We start from the raw sequence: 22,577 nt of genomic DNA on the forward strand, positions 1-22,577 counted from the left end.
TTCATCATATAAATCCTATATGTTCTTTATTAAATTATATGTAAGTATTTATTTTCTTAGCAATAGTAACTGATACTTTTAATTTTTAATTTCAGTTCTGCTTGTTCATTTTCAGTGTAAAGAAACATAATTGATTTCTGTGTGTTGATTTGTTTTCTGTGACCTTACTGAACTCACTAATTCTAGCATTTTTTTGTTGTTTTTTGAAGATTCCTTAGAATTTTCTGAATAGACAATCATTTTATCTGCAAATAGAAATAGTTTTATATTTCCTTTTCCAATTGGTATGTCTTTAATTTTTTTTCTTGCCTTATTGCAATAGCTAAAACTTTCAATCCATTCCGTTCCGTTCAGTCGCTCAGTCGTGTCCGACTCTTTGCAACCCTGTGGACTATAGCCTACCAGGCTTCTCCGTCCATGGGATTCTCCAGGCAAGAATACTGGAGTGGGTTACCATTTCCTTCTCCAGGGGATCTTCCCGACCCAGGGATCGAACCCAGGTCTCCCGCACTGGAGGCAGATGCTTTAACCTCTGAGCCACCAGGGAAGCCTGTGGCTTTCAATACTTTAATAAACTTTCAATACTATGTTAAATAAAAGTGGTAGGAGTAGCCATCAGTGCCTTCATTTTGATGTTAGGGGGAAAGCATTCAGTCTTTCAACATACAGTGTGATCTGAGCTGTAAATTTTTTGGCAGGTGCTCTTTCTCAGTTTGCGGAAGTTTCTCTGTATAGACTCATCGATAGACCATATGATTTTTCTCTTTTTGTCTGCTTGTTTGGCAGAGTGCATTTATTGACTTTTGAATATCAAATTAGCCTTCATCCCTGGGGAACAGATCCTACTTGGTTGTGGTACATTACTTAAAATATATCGATTTTTGTTTGCTAAAATTTTGTTGAGAACTTTTTCATCTAATTTGTTGTTGTTGTTCAGTCCCTTAGTCGTGTCCAACTCTTTGTGACCCCATGGACTGCAGCAGGCCAGGCTTCCTTGTCCTTCACAATCTCCTGGAGTTTGCGCAGACTCATGTACATTGAGTTGGTGATGCTGTCCTAGTGATTATATTTGTCTATATACCCTGTTTGCCCTTTTTTGTTCTGTCTTTGACTGATTTTTGTATCAAGGTAATACGTGCTTCAATTAGTTGTGAAGTAGTCCCTCTTCATCTGGTTCTGAAAGAGATTGTGTAAATTAATGCTAGTGTATTATTTTAATACTTCATGCTTTTAAAAAACAGAACCCCGGTTGTTCTCAGATGCATTCACATTACATAAAATTTCCTTTTTTCTTATTGGAGTATCTTAGATTTGAGTATGAATTTTACAGGGCTGTTTTAACAAATTTTAGGTCCTGTGTGTTGCCTTTTTTCTTTTTTTAAATGGTAGGAAAAAATGAAATTGTCAGCATCAGTCATGTATAAGCAGTAGGTAGGAAATAGAATTATTATCTGAAATAATCTATCAAAGATAATTCTAATACTTGATTCTGTGATAGACTTACTGATTTGCTATAACTTGCCTGAGTATGAGTTATGAAACTACAGATTTATCCATAGTAATTTTAGAATTGTTAGGGAGATTGAATCAAATGTATAAACAAAGCAGTACAAGGTTTGGTAACTTGTTCAAGGTCACAATGTCCAAACTAAATTCCAAGTTCAGTTCACAGTTTTCTAAGCCAATACTTAACTGGGAAGGAACATTAGATCACCAGTGAGTCTTTGCCAAAAGAAGCAAAGAAAACATACACATGGTATCTATTTATCTGTATACCCCCCTGCTGCTGACCTCATGTACTTTTCAGCTACTCATTCCTGGGGCATACAAAATGGTACTCAAAGATAAATTTGAGAAAACACATGGGGGATTCTGATGCACAGCATAGGTTAAGAACCATTATAATAAACCCCGCACATAGACTTTTTATGTCCATTTATTTCTTTTGAAAATTAACTATTTTTAATTACTTTGTTAGAATAAACCTATGGTAGAAATTTGCAGTTTAAGAAAATCTTAAATTGTGAAATGCTATTAAAAACTAGAAAATATAGGTAACTTTTACCATCCTTTTTAGAAGTGCACCTTTAAAGTCACTAGGTGAGCTTAAGAACATAACAATACATGTAACTTGCTTTATTTTTATAATTATGTTATTGTATTTAGTGGTCAGTTAGAGATATGATGGGATAAAGACTGATTGCTAAATCAACTTGAAGATATGGGAGGGGATTGGCAAAATTGTTTTCCCCATGAACAATTTTCTATCCATAAATAATACCAAATGATAGTCTAGATCTAGAAAGTCATTCTGACATCTTATCATTAAATATTGAGAAGTATTAAAAGAAATAAGCAAAAAGTGATCGTTTGTTTATCTTTTTTCTAGACCAGAGGTGGCAAAGAAACCAAACTGGTGTTTTCCCCCCTCCTTCTATACTAATGCCAAGGTGCTTTACCTCAGTGTCTTTCTCAGTACATCGCTTCTGGCAGCCACTTTTAACTGACTGGAATTGACACCAAGGATGAAACCTATTGTATTTGGCATTTTTTCTAGGCAATGTACTTTTTCGGCGGTCAGTTTTGTTTACTTTAAATGTTGTTCTGTGCCTCAGCGGAGTCTTCTTTTGGAAATTAAAAATAATTAATAGTGGTTTTTAACATGAGTTATACAAGTGGTAGGTCATAGAAGACCCCCCGCCCCCAGCAAAACAAAACAAGCAAAAGAAAAGTCCAGTTAGCTAGAAATTAGGATGTTGTTTCAAGAGATAGCTGACCACAGAGCCTGTAGGCCAAATCCAGCCTGTGAACTCAGAATGATATTTACATTTTTAAATGGTGGGGGAAATTTTTTTTTTTTAAATATTTTGTGATGTAAAAATTACATGAAATTTAGTCTTCAGTGTCAATTAGTAAAGTTTTATTGAAATGTACCATGTTCATTCATTTACTGTTCAGTGGATGCTTTTGTGCTGCATTGGCAGAATTGAGTAGTTGTAAAAGAAACTAAGGCCAACAAAGCCCTTTCCAGAAAGTTTGCCAGTCTCAGTTGTGAGATAATACAGGTAGTGCATGTTTGCTTGTGGGTTATTTAGTAAAGGAGGAAACTTAATTTGCTGTTTTTTTCAACAGGTTTCTGAAAAGAAATAATTTAGATACTTTGTGGTCTCAGAACTTCTTTAGACTTAGCCCAAGGAGATTTTTATGTGGTTTGCATCTATCTATAAGTGTCATCATATTAGAAATTAGGGCAGAAAATTAACATTATATGTTAACAAAAGAATAGATTTTTATGAAAAATATTTTCAAAAAAATTAGAAATTTTTTACAAATTTCTTTATAATTGTTTTAGTAGATGACAACTGAATTCTTGTATCAGTTTTTCCACTCAGTTTGTTGTGATGCAAAAACTTGTGATATTTTGACTTGGAGGAAGTCTGGCCATACACAGACATACAGTTAGAAAAATGGGGAGTATTTTAATAGCTTTTTAAGATAATTGTGGATATTATTCTTTGGTAGTACATCATAATTCAACAAGTGGTAATTTCTTTGATGGTTTTATTTTATTTAGATAGACAAGTCTGTGCAGTCTGATTAACTCATGAATTATATAACCATCATCACAATAAAAATGTGGAATATTTCCATCACTTCTAAAAGTTTCCTTATACCCTTTTGTAATTAGCCCTCTCCCCTCACTCTTAACTTCTGATCTGATTTTCATACCTGTACTTCTGCCTTTTCCAAAATATTGTGTAAATGAGATCATACTGTATGTAGCCTTTTCAGTCCATTTTTGTTTTTAGCATAATGTGTTTACAGTTTATCCATTTAGTTGCAGCTATCACCAGTTCATTTATTTTTATTGTATAGATGTTTATTTTTACATCTATCAGTGCTAGATATTGGGTAGTTTCTGGTGATTCTGAATAAAGCCACTCTAAAAATTACAGATTTTTGCATGGATCAGTGTTTTTGTTTCTTAAGTACCTAGGCATGAGATTGATGTGTAGTATGGTAGATGCATGTTTCACTGTAAGAAGACTTTTTCATGAGTTACTAGGCCATTTTGCCTTCCCACTACCAATGTGTGGAAGTTGCAGTTGCTCTGCATATTTCCCAAAACTTGAGACTGTATGTTTTTATTTTTATATTAGTCTTTCTAAAGAATATTAGATCTAGTTTTAGTTTGCATTTCCCTGGTTAGTGATAGTGAGTATCTTTCTGTGTAGTATTTCCCATTCATATTTCTTTGATAAGGTGTCTACCTGAATCTCTTGCCCATTTTTTTAGAAATTAGGTAATATGTTTTATTATTGAGTTGTGACAGATCTTTATATTTTCCGAATATCTTTTCTTCTTTACGCATATAATTTGCAGGTATTTTCTCCCAGTCTGAATTCTTTTCCTTAACTTTCAAAGAGAAGTTTCAATTTTAACAAAGTTCAGCTTTTGAGCTTGTTTGGAGGTTCTAGCAGGGGAGTGCAGCTACTCGTATACCCTTGAACGAAGACCGGTCCTCCTCTAGCGGGGATGGTCGTCCTCTTCGACCGAGCACACAGCTTCGGGAGGGACGCACATGGAGCGGTGAGGGAGGAAGGGGACACCCGCCTAGCCAGCCAGATCAGCCAAATCAACCCTGGCGATCAATGGGGTGACAGATGTCGCAACCAGATCGCCGTTACATTCCGAAGTTCAGCTTTTGAAGTCCAATTTTTTCTTCTGTAGCTCCTATTTTTTTGTATTTTAACAAATCTTTCATGTTAATAATTTAGGGTCACAAGATTTTTCTTATTTTTAGAAGTTGTATAATAATAGTTTTAAGGCTTTATTTTAGGTCTATGATATTTTTAGAGTTAATTTTTGTATATGGCCTGAGCTATGAGTTGTTATGAGTTGAGGTTCTTTGTTCTGCGTATAGATGTCTAGTTGTTCCTACATCAGTGTTGGAAGACTTTATTTTCTCTTAAGTACATTGCATTGGCACCTTTGCTGTGTATAAGTTGACCGTATGTGTCTGGGTCTGTTTCTGGATTCTCTGTTCTGTCCCCTAGGTGCATGTCTTTTTACTAAGACTGCATTGTTGAAGTTTTAGTGTAAGACCTAAAAACAATTAGTATGGGGAACTCCCTGGTGGTCCAGTGGTCAGGGACTAGGCTCTTTCACTTCCATGGCCCAGGTTCAATCCCTTGGTGGGCAACTAAGATCCCGCAAGCCATGTGGCATGACCAAAACAACTGCCCAAAATCAAGTAGTATGAGTTCTCTTTTTCAGAGTTATTTTGGGTATTCCAGTTCTCTTGCTTTTTTCTGAAACTACTAATGAACTTTTTGTCCTCTGTAATGGGAGAAATATCAATAACCTCAGATATGCAGATGACACTACCCTTATGGCAGAAAGTGAAGAGGAACTCAAAAGCCTCTTGATGAAAGTGAAAGAGGAGAGTGAAAAGGTTGGCTTGAAGCTCAACATTCAGAAAACTAAGATCATGGCATCTGGTCCCATCACTTCATGGGAAATAGATGGAAAAACAGTGGAAACAGTGTCAGACTTTATTTTTTGGGGCTCCAGAATCACTACAGACGCTGATTGCAGCCATGAAATTAAAAGACGCTTGCTCCTTGGAAGGAAAGTTATGACCAACCTTGATAGTATATTAAAAAGCAGAGACATTACTTTGCCAACCAAGGTCCGTCTAGTCAAGGCAATGGTTTTTCCCGTGGTCATGTATGGATGTGAGAGTCGGACTGTGAAGAAAGCTGATCGCTGAAGAATCGATGCTTTTGAACTGTGGTGTTGGAGAAGACTCTTGAGAGTCCCTTATACTGCAAGGAGATCCAACCAGTCCATTCTAAAGGAGATCAATCCTGGATGTTCATTGGAGGGACTGATGCTAAAGCTGAAACTGCAATACTTTGGCCACCTCATGCGACGAGTTGACTCACTGGAAAAGACGCTGATGCTGGGAAAGGTTGGGGGCGGGAGGAGAAGGGGACGACGGAGAATGAGATGGCTGGATGGCATCACCGACTCTGTGGACATGAGTTTGAGTGTACTCCGGGAGTTGGTGATGGACAGGGAGGCCTGGCGTGCTGTGATTCATGGGGTCGCGGAGAGTCGGATACGACTGAGCGACTGAACTGACTGACTGACTGAATGCTAGAGTCTACTTGGCTATCTTGAACATTGAGTGGATTTTTTTTTTCCCCAAAACCCATTAGTGTTTTTCAAATGTCACACAGAATTCACTTGGAAAATATTGGTTCTCTGAATTATATAGACCCTTTTAAATGTTGGCACATCTTATTATTTTGTATTTAAAAGTCATATTTGTTAATATTACCAATGACCTCATCAGAAAATTGTTTAAATACTGGGAAGGTGTCAGGCTAATGGTGGCGGTTGATACAATTTTTCCAAAATTCTTACTTTTGCTTGGAAACTCGTATTTTATCATTGGCAGTGCATACTGTCAATTGTTTTTCTTGAAGTAACAGGTTTAATTTGGTTCATTTTGAGAATATTTTTGCCAGATACTCAAATCGGAGAAGGCAATGGCAAGCCACTCCAGTACTCTTGCCTGGAAAATCCCATGGACAGAGGAGCCTAGTAGGCTGCAGTCTGTGGGGTCGCTAAGGGTCGGACACACTGAAGTGACTTAGCAGCAGCAAGTCTGAATAATCATGGTTGGTTTAGTTCACAACTCAGTCATGCAAGGGCTTTTTCTGGAGGCAGGCATTGTACTGCAGTGTGCAGCAGACATGCTTTTGGATAGTCACCACTTTGTCACACAGAATATTGAGAAGAAATCTTGAGGGTCAAAATTTAAGAAAATTAACAGTGTTACTGCTTTTCATCAAGGACATTCTTAAGTAAAACTGGTCTTTACAGAGAAAACGTGATTTATTGGTCGCCTTCTGCTATGTTTATTATACCTAAAATACAAAGATTGACCTGAAAACCTAAACCCAATGTTATAACAGTAAGACAGTAAATTATTGACATTTTAGGAAGATCTGAAATTTGATATACTGGGAGACAGTGTAAGAACAAATATAGTTATATTAAGTTGTTGTTTTATTATCTTATAGGTGCTATACTTGGTAGATCAGAAACTCAGGAGTGTATTTTCTATAATGCTAATTGGGAAAGAGATAGAACCAATCGCACTGGTGTTGAATCCTGTTACGGTGACAAAGATAAACGACGGCATTGTTTTGCTACATGGAAGAATATTTCTGGTTCCATTGAAATAGTGAAGCAAGGTTGTTGGCTGGATGATATCAACTGCTATGACAGGTAAGAAGGCATTGTGTTTAAGGTAGTGTTGAATAATTTTCACTTCTCCCTCTTTTTTTAAAAGGGGAAGATCAATGCATGGATTTTCACTTAAATGCTTCCTTTTAAAGATGAGAGTATAAAGATCATTATAACATGTTGATGACAAAATACATATTTTATTTATAAAACAAATAGAGCATATTTATGTTTTATCTTCTGTTACTTCGAATTATCTACCAAGTAGTGAAAACTTTAGATAAGAAGCATTTATTTCCGTATGTTGTAGGATTATTATTATTTTTTTAAACAGCAATCTTAATGAAAAGGGATTTTTAAAATTGCTTTAAAAGAGAGTATATCTGTTGAAAATCTATCCTGAAAGATAAAGCTTAATCATAGTATTAAATTTCCTTTTAGTTTCCCTCTTTATGTATCTGGAAGAAATTGATCTCACTACATTTTCCTCTTTTTTCCTTGTAGAGTAGGCCTTTGTTCTTTATCCCAAGGGACATTTTAACTTGACATTCAGAATTACATCAGAACTAACACAGTCCTCATAGAAAGCTACGTTTTATATAAAAGATTTTGCTTAAATTGTTTTATTCTATACTGGAAATAAAATACAGGGGATGCAGTGGATACGTTATTGACTGCCTGTGATCTTTCTGTAAAGTGTGCCTGGATGTTGAGCCGATAACTTAAACTGCCTGGGCCTAAAGATTTTCACTGTGGGAGGGTGCTGATGATTGTAGAAGCTGAAAAATCCTAGATAACCAGATTTTTTGGAGCCAAATAACTAATACACTCACGGAATCTAGCTATGTCCTGATCTACTTGCAGGGACTTTAATTGATTACTGTAAATCTGTGGTTGATTGGCCATATGTGATTAATAGTAAAATGTGTTGAATAAACTCATGAAAATTGAATTAGTTCCACTTTTGATGAGAAATTAAAATAGTCATTTAGGTACATAAATAGTAGTTAAGGTATATTTCTGCATCTGTGAATTTTCCAAGGATAATGGCTCTATAATTACACATTTTAGCTGTATTTCTGATTATTAGCTTCTTTATTAACAGAGGTGATCATTAAGTGATATTTGCTATTATGAAAGGATAAATAGGGCCACTGGGGAAACAGTATGGAGGTTCCTCAGAAAATTAAAAATAGCAATGATATAGCAGTTCCACTTTTGAGTATATGTCCAAAGGAAACAAAAACACAAACTTGAAAAGATAAATGCACCACCACGTTCATCGCCACATTATTTACAATAGCCAAGATGTGGAAGCAACCTAAGTGTCTGTCAGTGAATAAATGGATCAAGGAAATATGCTTTGTATATACAATGGAATCTTTTCATCTGTGAAAAAGAACACGTTGCCATTCATGATAATACTGATGGACCTTGAGGGCATTATCATAAGTGAAATGTCAGACAGAGAAAAACAAATACCATATGATCTCACTTGTATATTCATCTTAAAAAAGAAAAAAACAAAAAAACACAAACCCATATATATAGAGATAGAACTGTCTGTGGTTGCTGGAGGCCAAGGGTGAGAAGTGGGCAAAATGGGTGAAGGGAATCAAAAGGGTATAAATTATCAGTTATAAAACAAATAAATCTTAGGGATAAAATGGAGAATGTGTGTAATGGTGACTATAGTTAATAATACCATATTGTATATTTGAAAGTTACTACAAGAGGAAATCTTAGAAGTTTTGTTCACAAGGAAAAAAAATTTTAACTGTGTGGTGATTGGATGTTAACTCGATTATTGTGGTGATCATTTCACAATATACTCTAATATTCAATCATTAGGTTGTACGCCTGAAACTAATATTATATGCCAATTATATCTCAAATGGAAAAAAAAGCCAAGGAGAATGAAGTTGGGGAAAAATGAAGTTTGGGGATAGTCTCTATTCAAAACTTGTTGTTCAGTCACTCAGTCATGTCCGACTCCTTACAGCCCCATGGACTGCAGCACGCTTGGCATCCCTGTCCTTCACAATCTCCCTGAGTTTGCTCAAACTCATGTCCATTGAGTCAGTGGTGCCATCTAACCATCTCATCCTCTGTCGCCCCCTTCTCCTCCTGCCCTCAATCTTTACCAGCATCAGCGTCTTTTTCAGTGAGTTGGCTCTTTGCATTAGGTGGCCAAAATACTGGAGCTTCAGCTTCAGCATTGGTCCTTCCAGTAAATATTCAGGACTGATATCCTTTAGGATTGACTGTATTGATCTTCTTGAAGTCCAGGGGACTCTCAGCAGTCTTCTCCAGTACCACAGTTTGAAACATGAGTTCTTCTGTGCTCAGCTGTCTTTATGGTCCAACTATCAACATCTCTACATGACTATTGGAAAAACCATAGCTTTGACTAGACGGACCTTTGTAGCAAAGTGGTATCTCTGCTTTTTAATACGCTATCTAGGTTGGTCATAGCTTTTCTTCCAGGGAGCAAGTGTCTTTTAATTTCATGGCTGTAGTCATCATCTGCAGTGATTTTGGAGCCCAAGAAAATAAAGTCTGTCACTGTTTCCATTGTTTTCCTGTCTGCCATGAAGTGGTGGGACCAGATGCCATGATCTTAGTTTTCTGAATGTTAAGTTTAAGCCATGTTTCTCACTCTCCTCTTTCACCTTCACCAGGAGACTCTTTAGTTCCTCTTTGTTTTCTGCCGTAAGTGTGCTGTCATTTGCACATCTGAGGTTGTTGATGTTTCTCCTGGCAGTCTTGATTCTAGCTTGTGCTTCATTCAGCCTGGCATTTTACATGATGTACTCTGAATGTAAGTTAAATAAGCAGGGTGACAATATACAGCCTTGACATACTCGTTTCCCTATTGGGAACCAGTCCGTTGTTCCATGTCCAGTTCTAACTGTTGCTTCCTGACCTTCACAGATTTCTCAGGAGGCAGGTCAGGTGGTCTGGTATTTCCACAGTTTGTTGTGATTCACACAGTCAAAGGCTTTGACATAGTCAATAAAGCAGAAGGAGATGTTTTTCTGGAACTCCCTTGCTTTTTCAATGATCCAACGGATGTTGGCAATTTGATCTCTGGTTCCTCTGCCTTTTCTAAATCCACCTTGAATATCTGGAAGTTCTTGGTTCACGTACTGTTGAAGCCTGGTTTGGAGAATTGTAAGCATTACTTTGCTAGCATGTGAGATGAGTGCAATTTTGTGGTAGTTGAACATGTTTTGGCATTGCCTTTCTCAGGGATTGGAATGCAAACTGACCGTTTCCAGTCCTTTGGCCACTACTGAGTTTTTCAGATTTGCTGGCATATTGATTGCAGCACTTTTGCAGCATCATCCTTTAGGGTATGGAATAGTTCAACTGGAATTCCATCACCTCCACTAGCTTTGTTCATAGCAGTGCTTCCTAAGGCCCATTTTACTTCGCATTCCAGGATATCTGGCTCTAGATGAGTGATCACACCATGGTGGATATCTGGGTCATTAAGATCTTTTTTGTATAGTACTTTTGCCACCTCTTAATACCTTCTGCTTCTGTTAGCTCCATACCATATCTGTCCTTTATTGTGCCCATTTTTGCATGAAATATTCCCTTGGTATCTCTTAATTTTCTTAAAGAGATCTCTTCTTTCCCATTCTGTTGTTTTCCTCTCTTTCTTTGCATTGTTTGCTGAGGAAGGCTTTCTTATCTCCTTGCTATTCTTTGGAACACTGCATTCAGATGGTTGTATCTTTCCTTTTCTGCTTTGACTTTTGCTTCTCTTCTTTACTTGCCCATTTGTAAGGCCTCCTCAGACAACCATTTTGCCTTTTTGCATTTCTTTTTCTTGGGGATGGTTTTGATTACCACCTCTTGTACAATGTTACTAACCTCCTTCGGGCACTCTGTCCACCATATCGAATCTCTTGAATCTGTCATTTCCACTGTATATCATAAGGGATTTGATTTAGGTCATCCTGAATGGTCTAGTGGTTTCCCGTAATTTCTTCAATTTAAGCCTGAATTTTGCAATAAGAAGTTCATGAACTGAGCCACAGTCAGCTCCTGGTCTTGTTTTTGCTGCCGGTATAGAGCTTCTCCATCCTCAACTGCAAAGAATATAATCAGTCTGATTTCAGTATTGACCATCTGGTGATGTCCCTGTGTAGAGTCATCTATTGTGTTGTTGGAAGAGGGTGTTTACTGTGACCAGAGTGTCCTCTTGGTATAACTCTGTTAGCCTTTGCCCTGCTTGATCCATTATCTCTTGACTTACTGCTTTTGCATTTCAGGTCCCTGTGATGAAAAGGACATCTTTTTTTTTTGGTGTTAGTTCTAGAAGATCTTGTAGGTCTTCATAGAACCATTCAAATTAAGCTTATTCAAGACTATCTTTTATTAATTAGTTGAGCTCAAGGATCTCTGTTCTTTTTATTGTAAAAAGCTACTGGCTTCTCACCTAAAACTAGTATTGTTGAGATTAAACTTTGCTAGATAATGGTGAGTTGGTCAGTGCAAATGCCTGCTCTCACAGTGATAATTACTACACCAGCTTTGTTTCTAAGAGTTAAGTGCTAGTTTAAATATGTGTGAATTTTTGTTTTTATGTCCTGAATTTGATTAAAAAGGAAATATTAAGAGTAGTCAGATAAATAAGAGTAAGAAAAGGAAGATTCAAGAAATGTCAAAGTATGGAGGAAGAGACAGGGAACATGAAGAATGAAATTGAATAGTGAAAAGTAATTTCCTTGTAATAACTAGGCTAGTATTTAATTATATTAACCTATAATTTGAGGCATAATTCTGAATATTAAATTTTGAATTTATATATTTCTCTTTATAAATTGTTAAAAATTTAGCTTTCATTTGTCTTTTACTTTCTACTAGATAGGTATTGGTATAAATTTTATTTCAAAGTTTGATTTTGGTAAAATTGCCTTCTCCCTGAAATTTCTTGGGCTTTTCACTTTAGAGTTCAATTCAACCTTATTTTCAATAACCGTTATAAAAGTTTACAGTTTATTTGTAATATATGTCTTTAAATATACCTGATGTTATAAGCAATTTAAATATCTGCTTTTAAAAATTAGGTATAACTATTTTTTTAGTGGTTGATTAGGATTTGATCTAGAAGCTAAATCTCTGTCTTTTCAGTAACTCAGTTCCTATGTAGAAGGCTGCCTTCCTTCTACTCTCTAAGTCAACCTAACTCTAGTCAGTTTTTTAGTTACTTGGGCCTCTATTTTTGTTGTTATAAATTGCTCTTTACTTGTTTATCTTTAGCCCTGTTAATTGTGTTCAGGGAATTTAATTTTGCTGCAAAAAGGGCTTACTTCCCAAGCCTGATTTAAGTCTCTGATGTTGAAATGTGTTCTGCCATGAGATATGAGCAAGGATTACTTCATGCCTGTGTGTTTATATGTATGAGAAGTCAAAGTGTTAGTTGCTCAGTCATGTCTGACTCTCTGAGACTCCATGGACTGTAGCCTGTCAGGCTCCTCGGTTCATGTATTTCTCCAGGCAAGAATACTGGCATGGGTAGCCATTCCTTTCTCTAGGGGATCTTCCCAACCCAAGGATCTAACCCTAGTCTCCTGCATTGCAAGTAGACTCTTTACTGTCTGAGCCACCAAGGAAGCTCATTTATCTGTATACATATGTGTGTGTGTGTGTATTTATGTGTGCACACACACATACATTTTTTTATATATAGTGTTCAGTTTTTGTATTCATAAAATGGAAAGACTCTATTTCCTGTGAGGATAATGCACTCTTAGACCATATTTCTTCATTGACTTTATGTTCCTCTTCAAGCTTTTCTAATAATTAAAAAAAGCAATAAAAAGATGGTTGCCTTAGATTGATCCCTAAAATCCAAATTAAAGAAGTCATTTCATGGAGCCAGTGTGATTGTTATAAAATCAGCTGTTGGATTTTTTCTGATGATATTTCATAATTGGTTTCAAGGAACATTTTTGACTTTTAAGAATTGATTGTTGAATATTAATAAAAATCTCAACGTTGACTATAAATGACTTACTCATTATTTTATCTCTGAGAAGAACTTTAGTAAAACACCTGTAGTAGATTCAGAGTAATAATGTTGGTTTTAATTATTTCTTCTCTTTTTATTTATAGGACTGATTGTATAGAAAAAAAAGATAGCCCTGAAGTATATTTTTGTTGCTGTGAGGGCAATATGTGTAACGAAAGGTTTTCTTATTTTCCGGAGATGGAGGTCACACAGCGTAAGTTCACAGGGAAAACACATAAGTCTTTTCAACTAGTAGATTGAAAACAAAGCATATTTGTGTTAGAGTAATTTACTCCCACCTTCTCCTCCTCTATTTTTCTCCTACAATTTGGCACTATAATAAATATTTATTTTGGAATTTTATTGACCAAATCTGAATGATTTTCTTCCTCCTCTTTTCCACAGCTACTTCGAATCCAGTAACACCTAAGCCTCCCTATTACAACATCTTGCTTTATTCTTTGGTGCCACTTATGTTAATTGCGGGGATTGTCATTTGTGCATTTTGGGTGTACAGGCATCATAAGATGGCTTACCCTCCTGTGCTCGTTCCAACTCAAGTAAGTTATTGTCTAATACTTGGTGCTGTTTTTGATTGTATATTTTAAAGAAATATTCCTGTGGAGAAACCACAGTAGGTAGTTACAAACCATTTTCCTTTAGAGTTAATTTTTGAATGTTTATTGTTATGGGGACTATAACTACTTTTGCAAATATATTAATTTGCTATATCCTAAATTTAGGCATTGAGATAGAGTAGAATGAACAGTATTCCCATTCCTGTTCTTCTTTGGAGAGTTTTACTGTGGTTATAGTACTTATAAATGTGGGATACACTCTGCTGGGTTTCTTGAGAAGTAATTGATGATGGAGACGTGATATCAAAACTTTTTCTTTCCCTTCTATTTTCTCCTCCATTCCTAAGTTTTTGTGCCTTTTTCAAGACTTACCAAAACATTCTTTTAATCATGGAGGAGAATTCAGTAAGTAACCAGGAATGTGGAATAAAGAGGTTTCACACAGGCGTGAAGAGGATGCACCTGAAAAATGTCATTCTAGGGAAGAGGAGCAAAAGGGCAGCATTTCTCATCATGTATTGTAGTTGCAAGTATATATATTTTATTTGCAGCATATCAAGTGTGTAACTGAAGTCTGAAAACTTTTCTAATGCCCTTGATTCTTTTTCCCTCAACACCGAATATCTGAAAATATAGGTGTTGTGGGTAGTCAGAATAAATTCATGAAGTTTTTCCTTCTTTCTCTATTCTGAAGACAGTGGCAGCTGATTCATTGCTTTATAAGGATTTTTAATATAAGTAGTTAATATTCTACAGGCAGAGAGGAAAGTGGTAACTTTTGGTTTACTTACTTGAGATGTCTTTAAACTCTAATTTGTGTTTCTTTGACTTTTAAGATCACATTACCTCCACCTTCTGGATCTTTTGGTTTAACTTTGTTTCTCTAATACCAGTAGGATTAACGGTTAAAACTTGGTAGAAGAAAATGGTTAAGTCCTATAATTTAATGACCAAAACAACTTCTTCCCTTTAAGCTTTGTTTACATAACATATTACTTTCTTGGTGCTTGAACCAATCTGTTAGCATTAGATCATTTATCCTTGTAATCTTTGTAAAATATATATAGACAGAAATAAGCCTGAAAGTAACATTCCTTATTTAGTAAATTAGGTAAACACAGTGTATTTTATATAGCTGAAATATTTTAATTTTTAACTTTAGTAGATACCTTGTGGGTTTGTTAAAAATCATCTTTTAAAAATACTTTAACAAATATAGTGCCTAATAAATATATGTAGTTTACTCGAAATGTCCAGAGGATACACTTTACCTTCTTATTGGTGGTAACTATTTTTTATTGTCAGAGAAGGCAATGGCAACCCACTCCAATACTCTTGCCTGGAAAATCCCATGGACGGAGGATCCTGGTAAGGCTGCAGTCCATGGGGTCGCGAACAGTTGGAAACAACTGAACGACTTCACTATCACTTTTCACTTTCCTGCATTGGAGAAGGAAATGGCAACCCACTCCAGTGTTCTTGCCTGGAAAATCCCAGGGACAGGGGAGTCTGGTGGTCTGCCATCTATGGGGTCACACAGAGTTGGACACGACTGAAGTGACTTAGCAGCAGCATTTTTTATTTAATACCTACAGTTGAAAGAATGTTTCATACTGTAATAGTATCTGAATTTACCCTGGATTTGTGATATAATAGAAACAAACTGGACACGTTCAAAAACAAATTTGTTAAGTTTCATCATAAAACTTTAAAGATAATAATGTAATCCTGTAGATAACATTGATTTATATAAATTCTAGCTTAAAATTTTGGTTGGGTATTTTTATTTAAAGTCTGGATATCTTGTATTTGAGGCCACTTTATTTAGAAATGCTGGGTTTGGACTTATAAAAAGGAAAGATGAATCCTTATTCATAAATGACAGCTAGGAATGTTCAATGAATATCCATCTCTGTGGGTTTTAGGCATTTTTTGCAGTCGTTAATATTTTTGTACACATTTATTTAGTGCTTGTGGTGTTCTGTACATACATACAGTTTGTATGAATTGTATGAATTACTGAAAAAATAAGGAATAAACTTAAAAAGGTTTTGAGATGGAATGACTGCGATGGTCAGACTTTATTGTGGAAAATACAGACATGCCTGACTTTATGCTTTCCTTCTGTCATGAACTGTGTTGTGGAAAAGGAGCATTGTCATCAATGTGGAACTTCATTCATGTCTTCTTTCACTATCTCAAACAGTATAGTATCATGCTATCTCATTTTTGGTGAGGTTTATGCAAACTACTTCTGCAAGACTACTTAGTGGCCCTCATGTCACAAAATGCTCAGTTTTATTTCTCCTTCAAAAAATGCTTGATAGTTGTATCAAGCATTAATTGTACATACATAGTGTACTAGATTACTAGTAAGTTACACAGATGTGTATTAATATATACATTATATAAAAATATTTAAAAATACGTAAAACTTCCCCTTGATTTCCAGTTGTAACCAGTATGTAAGGATCATCTTTGGAATTTGTTCAGAAAAACAAAACAATACCCCTGGACCATACCCCTGAAAGTGTGGAATGGGGCATGGGATATTATGATTATAATAAAAGTTTCCCAGGCCCTTCTGGTGACCAGCCAGGTATGGAAAGCACTGATCTGATTTTACCTCACAGGGTTGTTTATTTGTGCTATAATGCCCATTCTATAGATAAAGAAATTGAGACATAGCAAAGCTCACAAGTATCAGAGCTGGAATATGAACCAAGGACTCTCTGACACTAAATCTTTGTTCTTACTGCTTATCCTGTTCTACTTCTCTTTCTTCAGAAAGCAGATGCTTTTGCTGCCTCAGATAATTCAGTAAACATCCCTGCCATCTCAAAATCATTGTCTAAGCTATTTTCCTACTTTGGGACATTGAGTAGTCTGACTACTAAAAGGAGCAATAACATGATCACGTTGTTTCACAGAGAACAGAAGCGGAAATAAACAAGTAACAGATAAATAGAAAGGCATATTCATGTGTTTTCCATTAAAATTTTTTTAGCACACATTTTAGAATAGGGTTTATGAAGATAGATTGGGTCTTAGGTAAAGATTCTTGTGTTTCTGAGTTGATGGTGCCAGTGCCCTAGTTATTCAAGACTTGTTTGAGGGGTAGGAGAAGTAGGTAGGGGAAACATACTACACAGTTGAAGTCTTAAGCTGACTTCTGTATTTCACCCTGTATTCATGTCTCCATGTTCAAAGTTTAATTTCAGGACCAGTTAGGGAAAGATCTTACATTCTTGTTGTACATTTCTGCAACATTCTCCCTCTAATTTCTTCAGATACTTTTAGACAAAATTTATCATTCCTTTTCTTAGGGAAAGTTTTTCTTAAAGCGTTGGCTAAAGACTGGTGATAGCTTATTGATGGATCATTCCTGAAATAAGAAGTACATTTGAAGAGAATTTACAGTGATTCTCAGCAGAACAAGGTGAAGTTACTGAATGTACTGTGCTCATTCCTTGGTCTGATCTCAATCTTTTATTCTGTTTGGGGATAAAAGATCAGTATTATGGAGGTAGTCTAGAGGACTAAGTGATATATCTAAATGAATTTCTTAATAAGCTGGTTTCTGGTAGTTAAATGGTGAAATTCTTTATTTCCAAGACATCAGGTTGTTTAAAGTTTCTTATGATTTTGTTAGTATTTTATTCTGAAGAAGTGATGTAGAGATGTACATGCTTTCAAATCTAGTCTTTAATGATGGTTTTATTTTTAAAAAAAAGTATTCTAAAATAGATTTATCATAGTTAAAGGTGTAGAAAAAAGTTAACATGCTTTAAAAAAACACAAAAACTATTCCTTAAAAAAAAAACCCAAAACTATGCTTCTTTCTTTATAACCTGTAACCATTGTATTTCTAACATTGTTTCACATTATTACTGTCTTCCCTGCCGTCCTGGATGAAAGCCTTAGAGACAGCTACTTCCGTTCCTAGCCCTGTTATTTATGAAGTCCAGTTCATTTACCTTTTCATCCTTTCTGATCCTCTTGTTTTCAGCACATTTTTATACTGGAGGCTGAGATTATTTCTGCAGTCTCATAGCTGGTCTTGTTTCCAGTCTCTCTCTCCATCTATACTATTTGCTATGCAATAACATTTTACATGTCTGATTATGTTACTTCTGCAGTTAAAAATATTTGAAGGCTCTCAGTGATCCAGCAGCAAGAATACAAAGTTTGGAGTCTGACAATGGTCTTCCATACTTTGCCTTTTGATTATTTTTCTCTCATTAATACCCTAAGCCATCCATCATATACATCTTGAAGGCTATTAGTTATGTGCCATCCTTGAAAGAATAGAGAAACTAGTGCTCAAATCAGTTTCTCTCTTTTGTGATTCTCATGAATAACCTTGGTTAAGAAAGGTTTTAGTCATTTGTGATCATGTTCCATTCTCATACTTAATTATAAGCTGCTTAAAGACGAGGTATATATTGTAATCACTACTGCATCTCACACAGTGTTTCTGTGTAATAACCATTCTGTAAGTAATGAATTGCTGAACTGACTTTGTTTCATTTAATGTTCTACTAAGATGATAATGCAGTATATTCAGGAATTGTTTCATAAATGTTTGAGGTGCTTTAGGGCTTTACTTTAAGATAAATCTTGGGACCATGTTTCTTGGGGATAAGATAAGTTGAAGTATTTCAAGCTTTTATAAGAGAATGCCATTATTCCATTTTCTGTGATCACAGGTGTGAAAACATCCTTTTAATTTGCATCACCTGGGTCACATTTCTTTTACCTGTCCTGAAACTGTCTTTCCACGTGTAGGTAGATGCTCTTATGATCTCCAGTCAGCAAACTGAATGCAAACTTGTTTTTTTAGTACCAGTGAGTCACGAATATGAGGGAATTGATGCACTAACTCTATTATTAAGAAGTCTTATTGTGGTTAGAGTTAGTGTGATTTCAATAAAACTGTTTGCATTGTTTCTATAACCATATGTAAACTTAAGTTTTCTGCTTATAAAATCTATGTACTAATGACTTGGTAAGAAAATGCATTTTAGGGACTAGAAATTGCTTGCCTTTAAGAAAGTATGAAGTTAACTTCTGGTTAATTTTTGAAGGCTATAGTAATAGAACTAGAGTATTGCAACATTGGTACTTTTTAAATGACTGATGTCTCCAGTCCTGGCATCGTGACATTTTGTCTAGGTTTTGATAAGGACTAAAGGCTTTAGATGTTTAGAATATTGAGTTGAGCATACAAAATAATCCTTTTGACCTTAATATTAAAGTAATAATAAGTTGATGTTTCACACTATGTCAGATTGTTATCCACCAGGAAACCAAGCCATCTCTGACAATGGTTTGTAGGATTTTCCTGTTAAGTCTATATATGTTTAAAATTAAGAAGATACTAAAGAGGTAGCATACTAGTATCCAGCCAAGTCTGTTTAGGAAAGTGTGCTGCTCCCTTATTTTGGAAGAATGCAGAGAGAAATATACTGAATTTTATTGAATATTTAATATGCTAATATTCAGTTATACTTACAAAATAAATATTATATCTCTAGAAGTGCATCTTGAAATAAGTTGATTGCTAAATGGTTGTGGTTTATGAACACATTTCTCTTGATTTTTCTTTCACCTTCTATTCTATTTAAAAATTAATTACAAATGGTTGCTTGTTACCGCAATACAAATTATACAGAAAGAAGTATGTCCTAAAAAAGAGAGAATCATTTGTTCCTCCTTTTCCTTTATCAGTTTACCGAAATAACCAGTTTTAGGTTGGTGTGTATCTTTTGACATCTTTCTCTAATATTACTTGTTTGACTATATACTTTTCTTTTTTATAAACTATAAAATGTTTTATATAGTTACTTTCCTTTTATTTAACAGTATACTGAGGATAGCTTTTCAGCTCAGTACTTTCTAACCTATCTTGTTCTGACTGAGTGATGTTTTTAAGTGAAGTTTAGTGCAGCATAATGTATGCTCACGAAATACCAAAAGTTGATGTTTTATTGGCTTAGAGTTTGTGTTAGGTTTCTGCTAAGGGCTAGAACTTACATTTCCCAAGTAGTTTTTAATTGTATTATTTTAGGATATTTAAAATACGGTGATATAATGCTACTGTATACTCCTGAGCATATTTTTTCCCCCTGTTTCTGCCTAAAAAGTAGTACAGGGCTACTGGAAATGCTTTCTGTGTTCGTTATTTTTGTATTATAACCTAAATTACAACTTTTGTGTATACTTTTAAATTAAATGTAGGGAGAACTGTCATAAATGATCCATAGACATGCTGCAGCTTGACAGAGTGTTGCTCTAGGTGTGTGTAAGTTATTTCTGTTACAAATGTACAGACAGATCCACTTGGATTGGCTGAAATTCCATGTCTAAAAGCGAAAAAGAAGGACAGAGGAGAAGTGGTGAGTGTCGGGGGGTTGGGGGGAGGGGGAGCTATCAAAAGCTTAAAACAAGTTAAAGCTGCACATTAAAATTAATCAAAGCACCTTATTTCTAAAAATAACATACTAAATTTAAAAATCTTGAGATCAGTTTTCCTTTGGCCTGTGGAGGGCCTTGTCCCATTTGCCAGTTTGCAAATAGGGCTGTTGCATATAGACCAGAGTGCCTAATATCTACTTTTCCTTGTCTGCCAAGGAGATGGTAGGTAGAAGTGATTTGCTTTTCTCTGTATTTTTTATTTTCTGAGTCTCATCCTCAATCTGATCCATCATTCCTAGCTACTTCATTGCTGTCAAACCTTTTTCTGTTAATTTGAGATAATAAAAATGAAGAAGTCCATTTGTTTGTTAGTGAAAGCTGTTTGCATCAGGTAGGCTGGGAGGTGTTCACATTGGTTGGTTTTATATTTGCTGACCTGTTCACCTATTGCTTGAGTGCCCACTGTGTGGGGTATGCCAGGCACTGTGCTTGATGCACAGTATTAAGTGGCTCAGGGCCAGTCCTTGGTGGCCTTTTTGGAGCCTACAGTTAACATGTGGGTGCACTAAAATTAGGCTGGTTGATTGGTTGTTTGACTTTGCAGCTTGGAAAGGAAGGGTGAAGAGAGTAAAAAGGGAGTTGCCTCAGTAAATTTGGGCAAAGATGGAGGAAAGGATTCCAGCTCTGTGGTGATAGGGAGAAGAGCCACGTGTGGGACGGTGGGCTCGTTTTAAGTGCTCAGTTAGTGTAGCTGTTAATTGCCAGCCACCTCAAAATTGTACTCCAAACGAGGAATTTTTTGAAGTTGTTGATTTCAACATCAAAACTGATGTATTGAAATCATTTTACTTGAAATTAACTTCAAACTATTGAGACACACACACATACATGTATGTCAGTACTTTGAAGTTAATTTCAAATAATGGAAAATTTTCATTTTGAATACTCTGTCAAGCACTTGTACAGAGCACTTTAGACATATGAGCTCATGTAATCTTTCAATACTCATGATGTAGGTTCTGTTTTATTACGTTTATTCTAGAGATAGGAAAATCATGACATGCATAAGTGAAGTGACTTGGCCTAGAATCAGTCTGCTGAGTGGCAAAGCCTGGGCATTTATGTCGTGAGTATTATCTATTGAGTTAATATTAGTTGAATGGATTATTTCAATAAATTATTCGGTCAGGTCCATAAAAAACTAAAGTCAGATAAAGGGAGGGATTAGAGTATATAAATTAAAAGTAGTTTTTATAGTGACTATACATATTGCCTTGCAGATCAGCATATCAGTTTTACCATATCACAGTTACTACTGTATAGCATGGTCCTTTTCCTTTTTTCTCCTTTATTTGCAGAATACAAATGCTAAATAAAAATAAAATTTCTTCTGTACACAGTAGTAAACCTGGTGCTTCTAAGCAGCAGCCAGAGAATGGGCATGGCTGCAATATCTCTTTCAGATTTACAATCCCAGTGCTGGCTTCGCTGATGAGCTAATCACTTGTTAGGGAGCTTATGCAAAATCCTCATTCAGCCACCTTGGTCTGTCTTTACTTTCAGAAAGAGTTAGATGAGGAGAAACTGTGGAAAGTAGGAGTTGATATATCACAGAGAAATTTTGAAGATCTGATTGGATAGAATCATGGCTGTGCATTTGACAGTGTCAGTATTATCAAATCTGTTAATGTATAGTGTCTTGCTTTCCCTAGCTTAGAAACATTTGTCCTGATACACATACTATATTATTTCTTTACATATTCTACTTCTGTCAGCTTGGCAATAGTCCTTTTTAAAATTTGCAATTGTAAAATTTCTTAGAATGAAAGATAACTAGATGATTAGAGGCAACAAGTCCCAAATTTGTCGATTTTTAAATACTTTTCTTAGAGTACTCAATTCTTCTTGATGGTCCGAAGAAGTTGTTGAGTGAGTTATTTAAAAAGTATGTATAAATATAAATCTTGGAATGGTTTAAATAGTGAGAGAAGACTTACAGTACATTCCTATATTTTTATTTATAGTATGTAAAATCTGTATTTTCAGAAAGAGTTCTTTGTATTCTGGTTGTGTATATATAACTGCCTACTGAATATCGCCACTTAATGTCTCCAAGCATGTAATAGACAAGGGTAATGATCTTCTGTCTCAAACCTAGTTCTCACTAAATGGACAGTAACCATTTGGCTACACGAGTCAAATCTAGAATGTGTCCCAATACTGTGTTTTTTCCTACCTAATCTGCCTCCCTCTAGTACTTATGTTATATTTCTCAGAGATGCTCTCCTCAGAAAATC

General features: G+C 35.5%; 1 protein-coding gene across 1 annotated transcript in view; it reads left to right on the forward strand.

Annotated features, from left to right (window-relative positions):
• Nucleotides 1-22,577, forward strand: part of ACVR2A (activin A receptor type 2A) — a 93,613-nt gene that overhangs the window by 49,863 nt on the left and 21,173 nt on the right. The window contains exons 2-4 of the mRNA XM_055398921.2: nt 7,095-7,302; nt 13,390-13,499; nt 13,691-13,845. Coding sequence (XP_055254896.1) covers nt 7,095-7,302; nt 13,390-13,499; nt 13,691-13,845 — 473 coding nt within the window. The remainder of the gene's footprint in view (nt 1-7,094; nt 7,303-13,389; nt 13,500-13,690; nt 13,846-22,577) is intronic.

Source organism: Moschus berezovskii, chromosome 2 (genome assembly GCF_049115385.1).
Source record: "Moschus berezovskii isolate FMDL1 chromosome 2, NW_MosBer_1.0, whole genome shotgun sequence".
Taxonomy (NCBI): domain Eukaryota; kingdom Metazoa; phylum Chordata; class Mammalia; order Artiodactyla; family Moschidae; genus Moschus; species Moschus berezovskii.